Source organism: Aythya marila, assembly GCF_965140915.1.
Source record: "Aythya marila genome assembly, chromosome: 6".
In the NCBI taxonomy this organism is placed as follows: domain Eukaryota; kingdom Metazoa; phylum Chordata; class Aves; order Anseriformes; family Anatidae; genus Aythya; species Aythya marila.
In genome coordinates, this window is record NC_139047.1 from 15,804,974 (window position 1) to 15,824,725 (window position 19,752).

The window sequence follows — 19,752 nt, forward strand, 5'->3', positions numbered from 1 at the left end:
GGATAAGTTCAGACAGTGTAAGAGTGACTTCCCCTGTAATGTAATGATGTTGTATAATGTGGTACTTTATCTTTTGCTCACTTTTCAGACCCACCAGGTCCACCTGCAAATCCAAGAGTGACTGACACTACAAAGACAAGTGCATCTTTAGCCTGGGGCAAGCCTCATTATGATGGTGGTCTTGACATCATTGGCTATATAGTGGAGCATCAAAAGGAAGGAGAAGAAGAATGGGTAAAAGATACAACAGGGACTGCTTTAAGAATCACGCAGTTTGTTGTTGCTCATCTGCAGCCAGGAGCCAAATACAATTTTAGAATCTCTGCCATGAATGCTGTAGGTGTTGGAGAACCAGCAGTAATTCCAAGTGTGGAAATTAAAGACCGGGAAGAGATTCCTGACTTTGAATTAGATGCTGAGCTAAGAAGAACACTTGTTGTTAGAGCTGGGTTAACTATTCGGATTTTTGTGCCAATTAGAGGACGTCCAACTCCAGAAGTTACGTGGACAAAAGATGATGTTTCACTCAAAGGACGTGCCAGTATTGAAAATACAGACTCTTTTACACTCTTGATTGTCACAGAGTGCACCAGATACGATGCAGGAAAATATGTAATGACTCTTGAAAATGCTGCTGGTAAGAAGACTGGCTTTGTAAATGTAAAAGTCTTGGATACACCAGGTCCACCAATAAACCTTAAGCCTAGAGAAATAACAAAGGACAGCATCACCCTCCAATGGGATATGCCTCTGATAGATGGCGGTTCACGTATAACCAACTATATTGTTGAGAAACGTGAATCAACTCGGAAAGCATATTCAACGGTCACAACCAACTGCCAGAAGTGTTCTTTCAGGATTCCTAATTTGGCGGAGGGGTGTGAATACTATTTCAGAGTGCTGGCTGAAAATGAGTTTGGTATTGGTGAACCAGCTGAAACTGCAGAACCAGTAAGAGCTTCTGAGGCACCATCCCCACCTGAGAGCCTTAATATTATGGATGTGACACGAAACTCAGTTAGCCTGGCTTGGCCAAAACCAGAACATGATGGTGGTAGTAAGATCACTGGGTATGTAATTGAAGCACAAAGAAAAGGAACCAACCAATGGGCACATATCACAACTGTAAAAACACTGGACTGTGTAGTGAAGAATCTAACTGAAAATGAAGAGTATACTTTCCAGGTTATGGCAGTTAACAGTGCTGGAAGAAGTGCCCCAAGAGAAAGCAGACCAGTTATTATCAAGGAGCAAATGATGCTTCCAGAGTTTGACCTCCGTGGTATCTACCAGAAAACAGTCATTGCCAAAGCTGGTGACAATATCAAGATTGAAATCCCTGTTCTTGGTCGTCCAAGGCCAACTGTGACTTGGAAGAAAGAAGACCAGATACTTAAGCAAACACAAAGAGTAAATTATGAAAATACTGCAACTGCAACCATACTAACCATTAATGAATGTACACGAAGTGATAGTGGTCAATATCCACTGACAGCTAAAAATATTGTTGGAGAAGTTAGTGAAGTTATTACAGTTCAAGTTCATGACATACCTGGACCTCCTACTGGACCAATCAAGTTTGATGAAATTTCATCTGACTTTGTTACATTTTCATGGCAGCCTCCTTTGAATGATGGAGGTGTACCAATAAGTAATTATGTTGTGGAGATGCGTCAAACTGACAGTACCACATGGACTGAATTGGCAACGACAGTGATACGTACTATATTTAAAGCTACTCGTCTTAGTACTGGAGTAGAGTATCAGTTCCGAGTTAAAGCTCAAAATAGATATGGAATTGGTCCAGCCATTACTTCAGAATCTGTCGTTGCAAACTATCCATTTAAGGTACCTGGGCCTCCTGGTACTCCTCAGGTGATTGCAGTCACCAAAGAAACCATGACCATTAGTTGGAATGAGCCAGTTACTGATGGTGGAAGCCCCATTCTGGGCTATCATGTTGAAAGAAAAGAACGAAATAGCATTCTTTGGCAGACTGTGAGTAAAATGCTGGTATCAGGCAATATCTTTAAATCAACTGGACTTACTGATGGCATTGCATATGAATTCCGTGTTATAGCAGAAAATCTGGCTGGCAAGAGTAAGCCAAGCAAGCCATCTGAGCCTGTATTTGCTCTAGACCCAATAGATCCACCTGGTAAGCCAATACCTCTGAACATTACCAGACATGCAGTGACATTGAAGTGGACTAAACCAGAATATAATGGTGGTTTTAAGATAACTGGCTACACTGTTGAAAAACGAGACCTTCCTAACGGCCGTTGGCTGAAGGCTAATTTCAGCAATATACTAGAAACTGAATTCACTGTAAGTGGTCTGACAGAAGATGCTGCCTATGAATTCCGTGTGATTGCTAGGAATGCTGGTGGGGCTGTCAGTCAGCCCTCTGAGCCATCAGATGCAATAACTTGTAGAGATGACATTGAAGCACCAAAGATAAGGGTGGATGCTAAATACAAAGACATCTTAGTGCTGAAAGCAGGTGAAGTTTTCCGACTTGAGGCTGATGTTTCAGGTCGCCCTCCACCATCAATGACATGGACAAAAGGAGAAAAAGAGCTTGAAGACACAGCAAAATTAGAAATAAAAATAGCAGATTTCTCTACTGTTCTTATCAATAAAGATTCTTCAAGAAGAGATGGCGGTGCTTATACACTTACTGCAACAAATCCTGGTGGCTTTGCCAAACATATCTTCAATGTTAAGGTTCTTGATAGACCTGGTCCCCCAGAAGGACCTTTGGCTGTGTCTGAAGTCACTGCAGAAAAATGTGTGCTGTCATGGTTACCTCCACTGGATGATGGAGGTGCAAAGATTGACCATTATGTGGTTGAAAAACGTGAAACCAGTAGATTGGCATGGACAGCTGTAGCCACAGAAGTTCCATTAACTAAACTTAAGGTTACTAAGCTGTTGAAGGGCAATGAATATGTGTTCCGTGTTATGGCTGTTAACAAATATGGAGTTGGCGAGCCTCTGGAATCAGAGCCCATTCTTGCAGTAAATCCATATGTGCCACCTGATCCACCTAAAACACCTGAAGTAACAGCAATTACAAAAGATTCTATGGTTGTCTGTTGGGGCCATCCTGATTCTGATGGTGGGAGCCCAATAACTAACTACATTGTGGAACGTCGTGACAGAGCTGGTCTTCGCTGGGTAAAATGTAACAAACGGGTTGTTACTGACTTACGTTATAAGGTGTCGGGACTAACAGAAGGCCATGAATATGAATACAGAGTTATGGCTGAAAATGCTGCTGGAGTCAGTGAGCCAAGCCCAACCAGTCCGTTCTACAAAGCTTGTGATACTGTGTTTAAGCCTGGTCCCCCAGGTAATCCTCGTGTTCTGGATAGCAGCAGGTCCTCTATTACAATAGCATGGAACAAACCAATATATGATGGTGGTTCAGAGATCACAGGTTACATGGTTGAGATTGCACTGCCAGAGGAAGATGAATGGAAGATTGTAACTCCACCAGTAGGTCTAAAGGCCACTTCTTTTACCATCACTGACCTAAAAGAAAACCAAGAGTATAAGATCCGGATATATGCTATGAACTCTGAAGGTCTTGGAGAACCTGCTCTTGTTCCTGGGACTCCAAAAGCTGAAGAAAGACTGCTACCTCCAGAGATCGAACTTGACGCAGAACTACGTAAAGTTGTAACTATTAGGGCCTGCTGTACTCTAAGACTCTTTGTCCCAATTAAAGGAAGACCAGCACCTGAAGTAAAATGGACAAGAGAACAGGGGGAATCTTTGGATAGAGCAAGCATTGAATCAACAAGCTCTTATACTCTGCTTATTATTGAAAATGTAAATAGATTTGATAGTGGCAAATACATGCTGACAATTGAAAACAGCTCAGGTAGTAAGTCAGCATTTGTGAATGTCAGAGTTCTTGATACCCCAGGGGCACCTCAAGATTTGAAAATAAAAGAAGTTACAAAATCATCTGTTACACTCACATGGGAGCCTCCTCTCATAGATGGTGGCTCTAAAATTAAAAACTATATTGTTGAAAAGCGTGAATCAACAAGAAAAGCTTATTCAACTGTTAATGCCAATTGCCACAAGACCAGCTGGAAAGTCGATTCATTACAAGAAGGCTGCAACTACTACTTCAGAGTCCTAGCTGAAAATGAGTATGGAATAGGCCTTCCAGTTGAAACTTCAGAATCAGTAAAAGTATCAGAAAGACCACTTCCACCAGGGAAGATAACCTTGTTAGATGTGACAAGAAATAGTGTGTCCTTATCTTGGGAAAAACCTGAACATGATGGCGGTAGCAGAATTCTGGGCTACATTGTAGAAATGCAAAGCAAAGGCAGTGAAAAGTGGTCAACTTGTGCTACTGTAAAAGTTACTGAAGCCACTATCACAGGATTGATTCAAGGTGAAGAATACACCTTCCGTGTTTCAGCTCAGAATGAAAAAGGTATCAGTGATCCTCGCCAGCTGGGTATACCTGTTGTTGCAAAAGATCTTGTGATTCCACCAGCTTTCAAACTACTATTTACCACTTTCAGTGTTCTAGCAGGAGAGGACTTAAAGGTTGATGTTCCTTTTGTTGGTCGGCCCAAACCAGCAGTGTTTTGGCATAAAGATAATGTGGCATTGAAGCAAACTACCAGAGTAAATGCTGAAAGTTCAGAAAATACCACAGTGTTAACAATAAAAGAAGCATGCAAAGAAGATGTGGGAGCATATTTAGTTAAACTTACAAATTCTGCAGGTGAAGCAACTGAGACCCTAAATATTGTTGTCCTTGACAAACCAGGACCTCCAACTGGCCCAGTTAAAGTAGATGAAGTAACAGCAGATAGTATTACCATATCCTGGGAGCCACCCAAGTATGATGGTGGTAGCTCTATCAATAATTATATCGTTGAAAAAAGAGACACATCCACCACCACTTGGCAGATTGTGTCAGCTACTGTTGCAAGAACAACCATAAAAGCATGTCGGTTAAAGACTGGCTGTGAATACCAGTTCAGAATCACAGCTGAGAACAGATATGGGAAGAGTACATATCTTACTTCAGAGCCGATTGTAGCCCAATACCCATTTAAAGTTCCTGGTCCACCTGGAACACCTTTTGTAACAAGTGTTTCAAAGGACAGTATGGTGGTACAATGGAATGAACCAGTCAATGACGGTGGTAGCAAGATCATTGGTTATCACTTGGAGCGCAAAGAAAGAAATAGCATTTTGTGGGCTAAACTGAATAAAACACCTATTCCAGATACCAAATTTAAGACAACTGGCCTTGAGGAAGGTCTTGAATATGAATTCAGAGTTTATGCAGAAAACATAGTGGGCATTGGAAAAGCAAGTAGAGCATCTGAATGCTATACCGCACATGACCCATGTGACCCTCCTGGTCGCCCAGAACCTATAATTGTCACAAGAAGCTCAATAACACTTCAGTGGAAGAAACCTGTATATGATGGTGGAAGTAAGATCACAGGCTATGTTGTTGAAAAGAAGGAGCTACCTGATGGTCGCTGGATGAAAGCAAGTTTCACAAATGTCATTGATACCCACTTTGAAGTAACTGGTCTGGTTGAAAACCAGAGGTATGAGTTCCGTGTTATAGCACGAAATGCTGCAGGTATTTTCAGTGAACCATCTGAGAGTTCAGGTGCCATTACAGCAAGAGATGAAGTAGAACCACCTCACATAAGTATGGATCCAAAATACAAAGACACAATTGTAGTACATGCTGGTGAGTCATTCAAGCTTGAAGCCGATGTACATGGGAAACCAATACCTTCCATTCAGTGGCTAAAAGGTGATCGTGAACTGACAAATACTGCTCATATGGAAATTAAAAGTACTGATTTTGCAACAAGTCTTAGTGTGAAGGAAGCCATTAGAGTTGACAGTGGTCAGTATATACTGTTGGCAAAGAATGTTGCAGGTGAAAAGAAAGTTCCTGTTAATGTCAAAGTTCTTGATAGACCTGGACCACCAGAGGGACCTGTTGAGATTACAGGTGTTACTGCTGAAAAATGCATGCTGTCATGGAAACCTCCACTACAAGATGGTGGTAGTGATATTTCACACTATGTTGTGGAAAAAAGGGAAACCAGTCGCCTGGTTTGGACTGTTGTTGATTCAAATGTGCAGACCCTTAACTGCAAAGTTACTAAACTTTTAGAAGGAAATGAGTATGTTTTCCGCATCATGGCAGTAAATAAATATGGTGTTGGTGAACCTCTTGAGTCTGAACCAGTACTTGCAAAGAACCCATTTGTAGTGCCACTTCCACCGAAGGCACCAGAAGTCACCGCAATTACCAAGGATTCTATGATAGTTGTATGGGAAAGACCAGCTTCAGATGGAGGTAGTGAAATCCTGGGCTACATCCTTGAAAAACGAGATAAGGAAGGTATTCGCTGGACAAGATGTAACAAACGCCTGATAAGTGAACTGCGATATAGAGTGACTGGACTGATAGAAAATCATGATTATGAATACAGAGTTTCAGCTGAAAATGCTGCTGGTCTTAGTGAACCAAGCCTGCCTTCCACTTACTATAAGGCATGTGATCCTATTTACAAGCCAGGACCACCCAATAATCCTAAAGTCATGGATGTTACAAGATCATCAGTTTTCCTCTCGTGGGGCAAACCTATCTATGATGGTGGCTCTGAAATTCAGGGATACATTGTGGAAAAATGTGATGTAAGTGATGGTGAATGGGCAATTTGTACCCCTCCAACTGGAATTAAGAATACCCATATGGAAGTAGAAAAACTAGTAGAAAAACATGAATACAAATTCCGCATCTGTGCAGTTAATAAAGTAGGAGTTGGAGAGCATGCAGATGTTCCTGGTTCTGTTATTGTGGAAGAAAAGATGGAGGCACCAGACCTTGACCTTGACATGGAATTAAGGAAGATTGTAAATGTGCGTGCAGGAGGTTCCTTAAGACTGTTTGTTCCCATCAGAGGTCGTCCAACACCTGAAGTAAAATGGGGTAAAATGGATGGTGAGATCAGAGAAGCAGCTATTATAGACACCACTAGCAGCTTTACTTCCCTTGTTCTAGACAATGTTAACAGATTTGATACTGGAAAATATACTCTGACTTTAGAAAACAGCAGTGGAACAAAGTCTGCCTTTGTCAGTGTAAGAGTACTGGATACCCCAAGTGCACCTCTTAATTTAAAAATTAGAGAGATCACTAAAGACTCTGTCACACTTTCATGGGAGCCTCCTCTCTTGGATGGTGGAGCAAAAATAAAGAATTACATTATTGAAAAGCGTGAAGCGACAAGAAAGGCATATGCAGCTGTTGTAACAAACTGCCACAAGACTTCATGGAAAGTAGATCAACTTCAGGAGGGCTGCTACTACTTCTTTAGAATCTCTGCTGAGAATGAATATGGAATTGGCCTCCCTGCAGAAACCAGTGACCCAGTTAAAGTTGCTGAAGTTCCACAGCCTCCTGGGAAAATAACAGTGGATGATGTCACAAGAAACAGTGTTTCGCTAAGCTGGGCGAAACCTGAACATGATGGTGGCAGCAAAATCATACAATATATTGTTGAAATGCAGGCAAAGGGTAGTGAGAAGTGGTCAGAGTGTGCTCGTGTGAAAACACTTGAAGCAGTTATTACTAACCTAACTCAAGGGGAAGAATATCTTTTTAGAGTAATGGCTGTAAACGAAAAGGGTAAGAGTGATCCTAGAGCCCTTGCTGTTCCAATAGTTGCCAAAGATCTGGTGATTGAACCAGATGTAAGACCTGCTTTTCACAGTTATAGTATCCAAGTGGGACAAGATCTGAAAGTAGAAGTACCAATTGCAGGTCGACCTAAACCAACTGTTACTTGGCTAAAAGATGGCCAGAAATTAAGGCAGACAACAAGAGTCAATGTTAGTGATTCAACTGATCTCACTATACTTAATATTAAAGAAACTAGCAAAGAGGACAGTGGCACTTATGAAATCACTGTGGCTAATGTTGTTGGGCAAAAGTCTGCCTCTGTTGAAATTATAACTCTAGACAAACCTGACCCTCCAGTAGGACCTGTGAAGTTTGATGAAATAAGTGCAGAAAGTATCACTCTGTCATGGAATCCTCCAGTGTATACAGGCGGTTGCCAAATCACCAACTATGTTGTTCATAAGAGAGATACCACAACCACAGTTTGGGAAACAGTTTCAGCTACTGTTGCAAGAACTACGCTGAAAGTGACTAAACTAAAAACTGGTTCAGAATATCAGTTCAGAATATTTGCTGAGAACAGGTATGGGCAAAGCTTTGCCTTGGAATCTACACCAGTTGTAGCACAGTACCCCTACAAAGAACCAGGACCTCCTGGCACACCATTTGTGACAATGATTACAAAAGACTCCATGGTCATACAATGGCACGAACCGATAAATGATGGTGGCAGTAGGGTATTGGGCTACCATCTTGAGAGAAAAGAGAAAAACAGCATTTTGTGGACTAAAGTTAATAAGACTATTATTCAGGATACAAGTTTCAAGACAACTAACCTTGAAGAAGGAATTGAATATGAATTTAGAGTTTCTGCAGAAAATATTGTTGGTGTAGGCAAAACAAGTAAAGTTTCTGAGTGCTACGTAGCTCGTGACCCATGTGATCCTCCAGGTCGCCCAGAAGCTATAATAATAAAAAGAAGTTCTATTACTCTACAGTGGACCAAACCAGAATATGATGGTGGAAGTAAAATTATAGGTTATATTGTAGAGAAACGTGACTTACCTGATGGTCGCTGGATGAAAGCTAGCTTCACAAATGTCATTGAAACTCAATTCACTGTAACAGGGCTTACTGAAGACCAAAGGTATGAATTTAGAGTAATTGCAAAGAATGCTGTAGGTGCAATAAGTAAACCTTCTGACAGTACAGGGCCAATAACAGCAAGGGATGAAGTTGAACTTCCACGAATTTCAATGGATCCAAAATACAAAGACACAATTGTTGTAAATGCTGGTGATACATTCAGACTTGAGGCTGATGTTCACGGAAAGCCACTACCAACTATTAAGTGGTACAAAGGAGATAAAGAGCTTGAGGAAACTGCTAGATGTGAAATAAAGAACACAGATTTCAGTGCATTAATAATTGTAAAAGATGCTATTAGAGTTGATGGTGGACAGTATATTTTAGAAGCTTCTAATGTTGCAGGAACAAAGACAGTACCAGTAAACGTAAAAGTCCTGGACAGGCCAGGCCCTCCTGAGGGGCCTGTCCAAGTGACAGGAGTTACAGCTGAAAAATGTTCATTGGCATGGGCTCCTCCTCTTCATGATGGTGGCAGTGATATTTCTCATTACATTGTAGAGAAGAGAGAAACTAGTCGCCTAGCATGGACTGTTGTTGCTTCAGAGGTTTTACCTACAATGCTCAAAGTAACAAAACTCTTGGAAGGAAATGAATATATTTTCCGTATTATGGCAGTTAACAAGTATGGGGTTGGTGAGCCATTAGAATCTGTGCCAGTAATGATGAAAAATCCATTTGTAGTTCCTGGTCCACCAAAGGCCTTGGAAATTACCAACATCACAAAGGATTCTATGACTGTCTGCTGGAGCCGACCAGATAGTGATGGAGGTAGTGAAATCATAGGTTACATTGTAGAAAAGAGAGACCGAGCAGGCATCAGATGGATAAAATGCAATAAACGGCGAATTACAGATTTGCGATTAAGAGTTACAGGATTAGCAGAGGATCATGAGTATGAATTCAGAGTTTCAGCTGAAAATGCTGCTGGAGTGGGTGAGCCAAGCCAAGTTTCCCCTTACTTTAAAGCTTGTGACCCCATATTCAAGCCTGGTCCACCTACAAATGCCCATGTCGTAGATACCACCAAAAGTTCAGTTACACTTGGTTGGAGTAAACCTATTTATGATGGTGGTTGTGAAATCCAAGGATACCTTGTAGAAATCTGTAAAGCAGATGAAGATGAATGGTCACTTGTTACTCCACAGACAGGTGTACGTGCTACTCGATTTGAAATCACAAAGCTTGTTGAACATCAGGAGTATAAACTACGAGTGTGTGCTCTCAACAAGGTTGGTGTAGGAGAGGCTGCATCAGTTCCTGGTACTATTAAACCAGAAGACAAACTTGAAGCTCCAGAACTTGATATTGATTCAGAGCTAAGGAAAGGGATAGTGGTTAGAGCTGGTGGGTCTGCAAGGATTCATATACCATTCAGGGGACGACCAACACCTGATATCACGTGGTCTCGAGAAGAAGGTGAATTCACGGATAAAGTTCAAATTGATAAAGGCATAAACTACACACAACTCTCAATTGACAACTGTGATAGAAATGATGCTGGAAAGTACATTCTTAAGTTGGAGAACAGCAGTGGTTCTAAATCTGCATTTGTTACCGTAAAAGTCTTAGACACACCAGGGCCACCACAAAACTTAGTAGTAAAAGATATAAAGAAGGATTCTGCTGTATTATCTTGGGAACCACCCGTTATTGATGGTGGTGCAAAGGTGAAGAACTATGTAATAGACAAGCGTGAGTCAACCAGGAAGGCATTTGCAAATGTCAGTGCTAAGTGTGGCAAGACAAGCTTTAAAGTTGAAAATCTTACAGAAGGAGCAATCTATTACTTCAGAGTCATGGCTGAAAATGAATTTGGAATTGGTGTTCCAGCTGAAACCGCAGATGCTGTGAAAGCCTCAGAGCCACCTCTGCCTCCTGGAAAAGTAATTCTCACTGATGTGACTCAGAGAAGTGCATCACTCGCATGGGAAAAACCTGAACATGATGGAGGTAGCAGAATTTTGGGATACATTGTTGAAATGCTCCTTAAAGGAACAGAAAAATGGAGTGTTGTTAGTGAGACCAAAACATGCAGCGCAGTTGTGTCTGGTCTGAGTCCAGGACAGGAATATCAATTCCACGTGATTGCCTACAATGAAAAAGGCAAAAGTGATCCCCGAGCACTTGGAGTTCCTGTGATAGCTGAAGACTTGACAATTGCACCAAGTTTCAAGTTGATGTTTAATACATATAGCGTACAGGCTGGAGAAGATCTAAAGGTAGAAGTACCATTTATAGGTAGACCAAAACCTACTATTACTTGGACAAAAGATGAGCAGCCACTGAAACAGACAACCAGATTAAATATTCAGGATACATCAACATCAACTATCTTACATATTAAGGAAAGCAACAAAGAGGACTTCGGTAAATATACAGTAACAGCATCAAATACAGCAGGAACTGCAACAGAGCACCTGAGCATCATTGTACTGGAGAAGCCTGGCCCACCACGAGGACCTGTGCGCTTTGATGAAGTTAGTGCAGACTTTGTTATTTTATCATGGGATCCACCTGATTATACTGGTGGCTGTCAGATAAGCAACTATATAGTAGAAAAGCGTGACACAAGCACTACCACATGGAGTATTGTGTCAGCAACTGTTGCAAGAACAACTATCAAATCAACAAAGCTTAAAACAGGTTCTGAATACCAGTTCAGGATTTCTGCTGAAAATAGATATGGAAAGAGCTCTCCTTTGGACTCTAAGCCAGTTGTTGTGCAATACCCCTACAAGGTGCCTGGGCCACCTGGAACACCATTTGTAACAGCAGCTTCCAAGGACCATATGATTGTACAATGGAATGAACCAGTTAATGATGGAGGAAGCAAAGTGCTTGGCTACCATCTTGAACGTAAAGATAAGAACAGCATTCTTTGGACAAAACAGAACAAGTCACTAATTACAGACACCAAATATAAAACAGATGGCCTTGAAGAAGGTCTTGAATATGAGTTCAGAGTTTCTGCTGAAAACATTGTTGGCATTGGCAAAGTCAGCAAAGTATCAGAATTGTTTGTTGCCCGAGATCCATGTGACCCACCTGGCCGCCCTGAGGCCATTGTTGTTACAAGAAATAATATCACACTGAAGTGGAAGAAACCAGAATATGATGGTGGAAGCAAAATAACTGGATATATTGTAGAAAAGAAAGAACTACCAGATGGTCGGTGGATGAAAGCTAGCTTTACAAATGTGTTAGAAACGGAATTTACAGTAAGTGGTCTTGTTGAAGACCAACGATATGAATTTAGAGTAATTGCAAGAAATGCAGCAGGTTGCTTGAGTGAACCATCTGAAAGTACAGGGCCCATTACTGCCAGAGATGAAATTGAAGCACCGGGGGCTTCACTGGATCCTAAATACAAAGATGTCATTGTTGTTCATGCTGGAGAAACCTTTGCTCTTGAAGCTGATATCCACGGCAAACCTATTCCTGACATTACGTGGTCAAAAGATGGTAAAGACCTTGAAGAAGCAACTGCAAGAATGGAAATTAAAACTACCATTCAAAAAACAACTCTTACTGTCAAGGACTGTGTAAGAGTAGATGGAGGTCACTATACTCTTAACCTCAGGAATGTGGGTGGCACAAAATCTATACCTATCACTGTAAAAGTTCTTGACAGACCAGGACCTCCAGAAGGACCTTTGAAGGTTACTGGTGTCACAGCAGAAAAATGCTACTTGGCATGGTCTCCACCTTTACATGATGGTGGTTCTAGTATCTCACATTATATCATTGAGAAGAGAGAGACAAGCAGGCTTTCATGGACACAAGTAGCTACAGATGTGCAGGCTCTTAACCACAAAGTAACCAGACTCCTTGCTGGCAATGAGTACATTTTCCGTGTAATGGCAGTGAACAAATATGGAACTGGAGAACCCTTGGAGTCTGAGCCAGTTGTGGCTCGTAATCCATACAAACCACCTGGTCCTCCTTCAACACCTGAAGTTTCAGCAATCACAAAAGATTCTATGGTTGTAACATGGGGTCGTCCAGAAGACAACGGGGGTGCTGAAATCGAAGGTTACATACTTGAAAAACGAGACAAAGATGGTGTCCGGTGGACAAAATGTAATAAGAAAAGGCTGACAGACTTGCGATTCAGAGTAACAGGTCTTAGTGATGGGCATTTCTATGAATTTAGGGTTTCTGCTGAAAATGCTGCAGGTATAGGGGAACCCAGTGAGCCATCCATTTTCTATCGTGCTTGTGATATATTATATCCACCAGGTCCACCAAGCAATCCAAAGGTTACAGATACTTCCAGATCATCAGTTTCCCTTGCCTGGAGTAAGCCCATTTATGATGGTGGTGCTCCAGTTAAGGGATATGTAGTAGAAGCAAAAGAAGCAGCTGCTGATGAATGGACTACCTGCACTCCACCAACAGGACTACAAGCAAAACAGTTCACTGTAACAAAACTTAAAGAGAACCAGGAGTATAACTTCCGCATCTGTGCCATCAATTCAGAAGGAGTAGGAGAACCTGCTACTATACCTGGTGCAGTTATAGCAGCAGACAAGATTGAACCTCCTGAAATTGAACTTGATGCAGATCTCAGAAAAGTAGTTACTGTACGTGCTAGTGGTACATTACGTCTGTTCGTCACCATCAAAGGAAGACCAGAACCTGAAGTTAAATGGGAGAAAGCAGAAGGAACAATTAGTGATCGAGCTCAGATTGAAGTCACCAGTTCCTATACAATGCTGGTAATTGACAATGTGAATAGATTTGATAGTGGTAGATACAATTTAACTTTAGAGAACAGCAGTGGCAAAAAATCAGCTTTTGTTAATGTCAGAGTGCTTGATACGCCCAGTGCACCCATAAATCTGACGATCAGAGAAGTGAAAAAAGATTGTGTAACACTAGCCTGGGAAGCACCACTTATTGATGGTGGAGCTAAAATTACCAACTATGTAGTTGAAAAGCGAGAGTCCACAAGAAAAGCATATGCCTCAGTTACAAGCAACTGCACTAAGAATTCCTTCAAAATTACTCAACTGCAAGAAGGATGTAGTTATTACTTCCGTGTTCTAGCTGTAAATGAATATGGGGTTGGCTTACCAGCAGAAACATCTGACCCAATTAAGGTTTCTGAACCACCTTCTCCACCTGCAAAGGTCATTCTTGTTGATGTGACTCGCAACTCTGCTTCAATTAAATGGGAAAAGCCAGAGAGTGATGGTGGCAGTAAAATTACTGGTTATATAGTAGAAATGCAAACCAAAGGAAGTATAAAATGGAGTGCATGTACCCAAGTGAAAACATTAGAAGCAACAATAACAGGCTTAAGCCTGGGAGAAGAGTATAGTTTCAGAGTGATTGCTATTAATGAAAAAGGAAAAAGTGATCCAAGAGAACTTGGTGTCCCCGTCGTTGCAAAAGATATTGAAATCCAGCCATCTGCTGAGCTCCTTTTCAACACATACACTGTGAAAGCTGGAGATGATCTTAAGATTGAAGTGCCATTCAGAGGGCGACCTCTTCCATCCATTAGCTGGAAGAAGGATGGGAATCCCTTAAAAGAGACAACCAGGGTAAATGTTCAGACATCAAAGACTTCAACTTCGCTATTCATTAAGGAAGCTTCAAATGAAGATTTGGGACATTACGAATTACATCTTTCAAATACTGCTGGATCATCAACAGCTTCATTAACTGTAGTTGTCCTTGACAGACCAGGACCACCAATTGATGTTCATATTGATGAAGTTAGTGCTGATAGTGTAACTCTGTCTTGGAAACCTCCAGAATATGACGGTGGGTGCCATATTAGCAATTACATTGTAGAGAAGCGAGAAACTACCACGACAACATGGGATGTAGTATCTGCAGCAGTTGCAAGAACATCAATTAAAGTAGCTCGACTTACCACTGGTTCTGAATATCAATTCCGTATTTGTGCAGAAAATCGGTATGGGAAAAGCACTTACACTAATTCTCCATCTGTTGTGGCAGAGTATCCATTTAAGCCTCCAGGACCACCTGGAACTCCTCATGTTGTACATGCAACTAAAACTTCCATGATTGTAACATGGCAGGTACCAGTTAATGATGGAGGTAGCAGAGTACTAGGGTATCACTTGGAGCGTAAAGAAAGAAGCAGCATTCTTTGGGCAAAAGTCAACAAAAGCCTTATACCGGACACACAAATGAAAGTTACAGGTCTTGATGAAGGACTGCTATATGAATATCGTGTATATGCTGAAAACATTGCAGGCATAGGCAAATGCAGTAAATCATGTGAACCAGTTGCTGCAAGAGATCCATGTGATCCTCCTGGTCAACCAGAAGTTACCAATATTACAAGAACATGTGTCTCACTGAAATGGACTAAGCCAGAATATGATGGTGGAGCTAAAGTAACAGGATATATTATTGAACGCAGAGAGATACCAGACGGTCGCTGGCTAAAGTGTAATTTTACTAATGTGCAAGAAACGTATTTTGATGTAGGCGGACTTACAGAAGACCAGCGATATGAATTCCGTGTGATTGCAAAGAATGCGGCTGGACTTTTCAGTCAGCCGTCTGAAACAACTGGACCTGTGACTGTAAAAGATGATGTAGAGGCTCCAAGAATTATGATGGATGTCAAATTCAGAGATGTTGTAGTTGTGAAAGCTGGAGAAGTGTTTAAAGTCAATGCCGATTTTGCAGGACGGCCAATTCCAGTGATTTCATGGACAAAGGATGGCAAAGAGCTTGAGGGAAAAGCTAGAGTTGAAATAGCCTCAACAGACCACACTACTGCAGTAACTGTTAAGGACTGTATCCGAGGTGATTCAGGACAGTATGTACTAACATTACAAAATATTGCAGGAACAAGATCTTTGGCAATTAATTGCAAAGTACTTGATAGACCTGGCCCACCTGCAGGCCCATTAGAAATAAATGGCCTTACTGCTGAAAAGTGTCATTTGTCATGGGGACCCCCTCAAGAAAATGGAGGTGCAGATATTGATTATTATATTGTAGAAAAACGTGAGACCAGTAGAATTGCATGGACTCTTTGTGAAGGAGAGCTTAGAACAACATCCTGTAAAGTGACAAAACTGCTGAAGGGTAATGAGTATATTTTTAGAGTGATGGGAGTTAACAAGTATGGTGTTGGTGAGCCTCTAGAAAGTGTTGCTGTCAAAGCCCTAGACCCATTTACAGTTCCCAGTCCACCTACATCTTTAGAGATAACCAGTGTGAGCAAAGATTCAATCACTTTGTGCTGGGCAAGACCTGAGACTGATGGAGGCAATGAGATCTCTGGCTATGTAATTGAAAGACGTGAGAAAACTAGCCTAAGATGGATCCGTGTAAACAAAAAGCCAGTTTATGATTTAAGAGTGAAATCATCTGGTCTCCGTGAAGGATGTGAATATGAATTCCGAGTTTATGCAGAAAATGCTGCTGGCCTCAGTCTTCCAAGTCAAAACACACCATTGATTCGTGCAGAAGATCCAATTTTCCTGCCGTCTCCCCCATCTAAACCTAAGATTATGGATTCTACAAGGTCAAGTATCACAATTGGGTGGACAAAACCACTATTTGATGGAGGTGCTCCAGTAACTGCATACACAGTTGAATACAAGAAAATTGATGAAACTGACTGGACAACTGCTATTCAGAACTTAAGAGGTACAGAGTACACAATAACTGGGTTAGCATCAGGCTCTGAGTATGTCTTTAGGGTGAGATCCATCAATAAAATTGGTGTCAGTGAACCAAGTGATATCTCAGAACCTCAGGTGGCAAAAGAAAGAGAGGAGGAACCTACTTTTGATATTGATAGTGAAATGCGGAAGACACTAATTGTAAAGGCTGGTGAATCATTCACAATGACAGTTCCTTTCAGAGGCAAACCAGTGCCAAATGTAACATGGAACAAACCAGATACTGATCTCCGTACACGAGCAAGCATTGATATTTCAGATAATCGCACATCTCTTACTATTGAAAAAGCAACAAGAAATGATTCTGGAAAATATACATTGACATTACAAAACATCCTCAATACTGCTACCTTGACTTTAGTTGTCAAAGTTCTTGATACTCCTGGCCCACCATCTCATATTGCAGCAAAAGATGTGACTAAAGAATCTGCTGTGTTATCATGGGATGTTCCTGAAAATGATGGTGGGGCACCTGTGAAGAACTACATTATTGAAAAACGAGAAGCTAGCAAAAAAGCATGGGTCACTGTGACCAATAATTGTCATCGTCTGTCATATAAAGTAACTGATTTACAAGAAGGTGCTATTTACTACTTCCGAGTTTCTGGAGAAAATGAGTATGGTGTTGGAATGCCTTGTGAGACCAAGGAGGGAACTAAAATAACAGGTATGTTTCACTAATAAAAATAATTTAATATTATGTAGCAATACATATTCTAAAATGTTTATTTCCAAATAATATAAAAACATGTTAAATCTATTAACTGTAAGAAAGGTAAATATGTGGGGGTTATGTCTGTGGTTTTACAAAAGGAAATGCTAAGTAGTAGCTTGAATGTGAAGTTTTGCTTGCATTTTACTTAAAATGTTTTTAAAATGTTTCTAATATACAAATTCATTAAAAATATTTTTCCCAATCCAGGTGGCATTCCTATGTAATTGTAACATAAAAAGGAAATACTTCCTATATTGCTTAAGCTGTTAAACTTTTTTGTTGTTGTTGTTGTCAGAAAAACCCAGCCCACCAGAAAAACTGGGAGTAACAAATGTCACAAAGGACAGTGTTTCTCTTTCATGGCTAAAACCAGAACATGATGGTGGAAGCAGAATTGTGAGCTACCTCATTGAAGCTCTTGAGAAAGGACAGCAAAAATGGGTTAAGTGTGCAGTTGTAAAGACAACTCATCATGTTGTCCATGGTCTTAAGGAGAACGTTGACTATTTCTTCAGAGTGTCTGCAGAAAACCAAGCAGGTTTAAGTGATCCTAAGGAACTACTGCTCCCTGTTACAGTTAAAGAACAATTAGGTAAGCTTCCTGACATGAGACAAAAGTTTATATACAATAAATTGGGTTCATACTTCAAAAGAGATAATATTTTTAATGATTTGAAAATATTTTCTTTTTCAGAATCTCCTGAAATTGACATGAAGGGCTTCCCTCATAATACTGTGTATATTCGAGCGGGTTCAAACCTGAAAGTTGAAATTCCAGTTTCTGGAAAACCATTGCCAAAGGTGACATTGTCAAGAGATGGTGTCCCAATCAAACCCACCATGAGATTTCACACCGAAACTACAGCAGAAAGTTTCATTATTAACCTTAAAGAAAGCGTAGCTGCTGATGCTGGCAGATATGACATTACTGCTGCCAACTCGAGTGGCACCACAAAGTCATTCGTTAATATTGTTGTGTTGGATAGACCAGGTCCTCCTGTTGGTCCTGTTGTCCTTAGTGATATCACTGAAGAGAGTATAACACTCAGATGGCAGCCACCAACTTATGATGGTGGAAGTCAAGTTACCAACTATATTGTACTGAAAAGAGAAACAAGCACTGCTGCCTGGTCTGAAGTGTCTGCAACCGTGGCTAGAACTGTTATTAAAGTCATGAAGCTTACAACAGGAGAAGAATACCAATTCCGCATCAAAGCTGAGAACCGTTTTGGCATTAGCGATCACATTGACTCACAATGTGTGGTTGTCAAGCTTCCTTACAGTAAGTAATACATTTCTCACACTGTACATCAACATTTTAATGTTCAGATGTTTGAAGTCTCATTTTGTTAACAATTAATCAATTCTTTTGATATCGTCAGCTACCCCTGGTCCTCCTTCCACACCATGGGTCACTAATGTCACTCGAGAGAGTATTACTGTTGGATGGCATGAACCAGTCACTAATGGTGGCAGTGCAGTCATTGGATACCACCTGGAAATGAAGGACAGAAATAGTATATTATGGCAGAAGGCTAACAAGACCCTCATTCGTACAACTCACTTTAAAGTCACCACCATCAGTGCTGGCCTTATCTATGAATTTAGAGTTTATGCAGAAAATGCAGCTGGCATTGGAAAAGCAAGTCATCCATCTGATCCAGTCCTTGCAATTGATGCTTGTGGTATGTATTCTCTAGAAGATAAAGAAACCCAACTACTGAAGTAATGTTTACCCAACCCCCATGATACTCTGTCTTGTACAGGAAGCCAAAACAGCTGTTATTTATTACAAATACTCTGTTATTTATTACAAATGCTTTCATATTTCCTACTGCAGAACCACCAAGAAATGTTCGTGTCTCAGATATCTCGAAGACTGCTATTACTCTGTCATGGAAGAAGCCAGCATTTGATGGTGGTAGCAAGATCACTGGATACATCGTAGAAAAACGTGATCTTCCAGATGGCAGATGGACAAAAGCTAGCTTCACCAATGTTATTGAGACTCAGTTCACAGTATCTGGTCTGACACAGAATTCTCGTTATGAATTCCGTGTCTTTGCTAAAAATGCCGTTGGTTCCATTAGTAATCCGTCAGATGTAGTGGGTCCTATTACATGTGTTGATACATATGGTAAGTGTTTTGTAATGATATAATGGTATCATTTGATGTTACTAGAAAGCTTAATGGCAGCACTATTTTGCAGAACCAGAGCCTTTTTAATATGGAAAGCTAGTTTACCTTGATTGATTTACTAAGCTTGAATGATTTTGAGCTATTTGGGCATGGTTGTAATGAGCATCTTTGGCTGTATCTGCATTTTTACAGTCTTATGATATTTTTATTATTTTGACAATGGAAGTCAGTCCATGGCCAAAGTGATAATATTTATACATTTGGTTGCCTTTTCGGTAGTGTTAGTTCTAACTTGTTCCAGGATTCTGATTTAAGTTATGCATGCTAGCTTTACTTTAACCAATATTTATAAAATGCCTGTAACTGATTG

At 40.7% G+C, this 19,752-nt stretch overlaps 1 protein-coding gene across 1 annotated transcript in view; it reads left to right on the forward strand.

The window, feature by feature from the left end:
* Positions 1-19,752, forward strand: part of LOC309879566 (titin-like) — a 246,514-nt gene that overhangs the window by 200,928 nt on the left and 25,834 nt on the right. Inside the window, exons 261-265 of the mRNA XM_082763383.1 lie at positions 89-17,194; positions 17,538-17,834; positions 17,937-18,524; positions 18,625-18,927; positions 19,083-19,379. Coding sequence (XP_082619509.1) covers positions 89-17,194; positions 17,538-17,834; positions 17,937-18,524; positions 18,625-18,927; positions 19,083-19,379 — 18,591 coding nt within the window. The remainder of the gene's footprint in view (positions 1-88; positions 17,195-17,537; positions 17,835-17,936; positions 18,525-18,624; positions 18,928-19,082; positions 19,380-19,752) is intronic.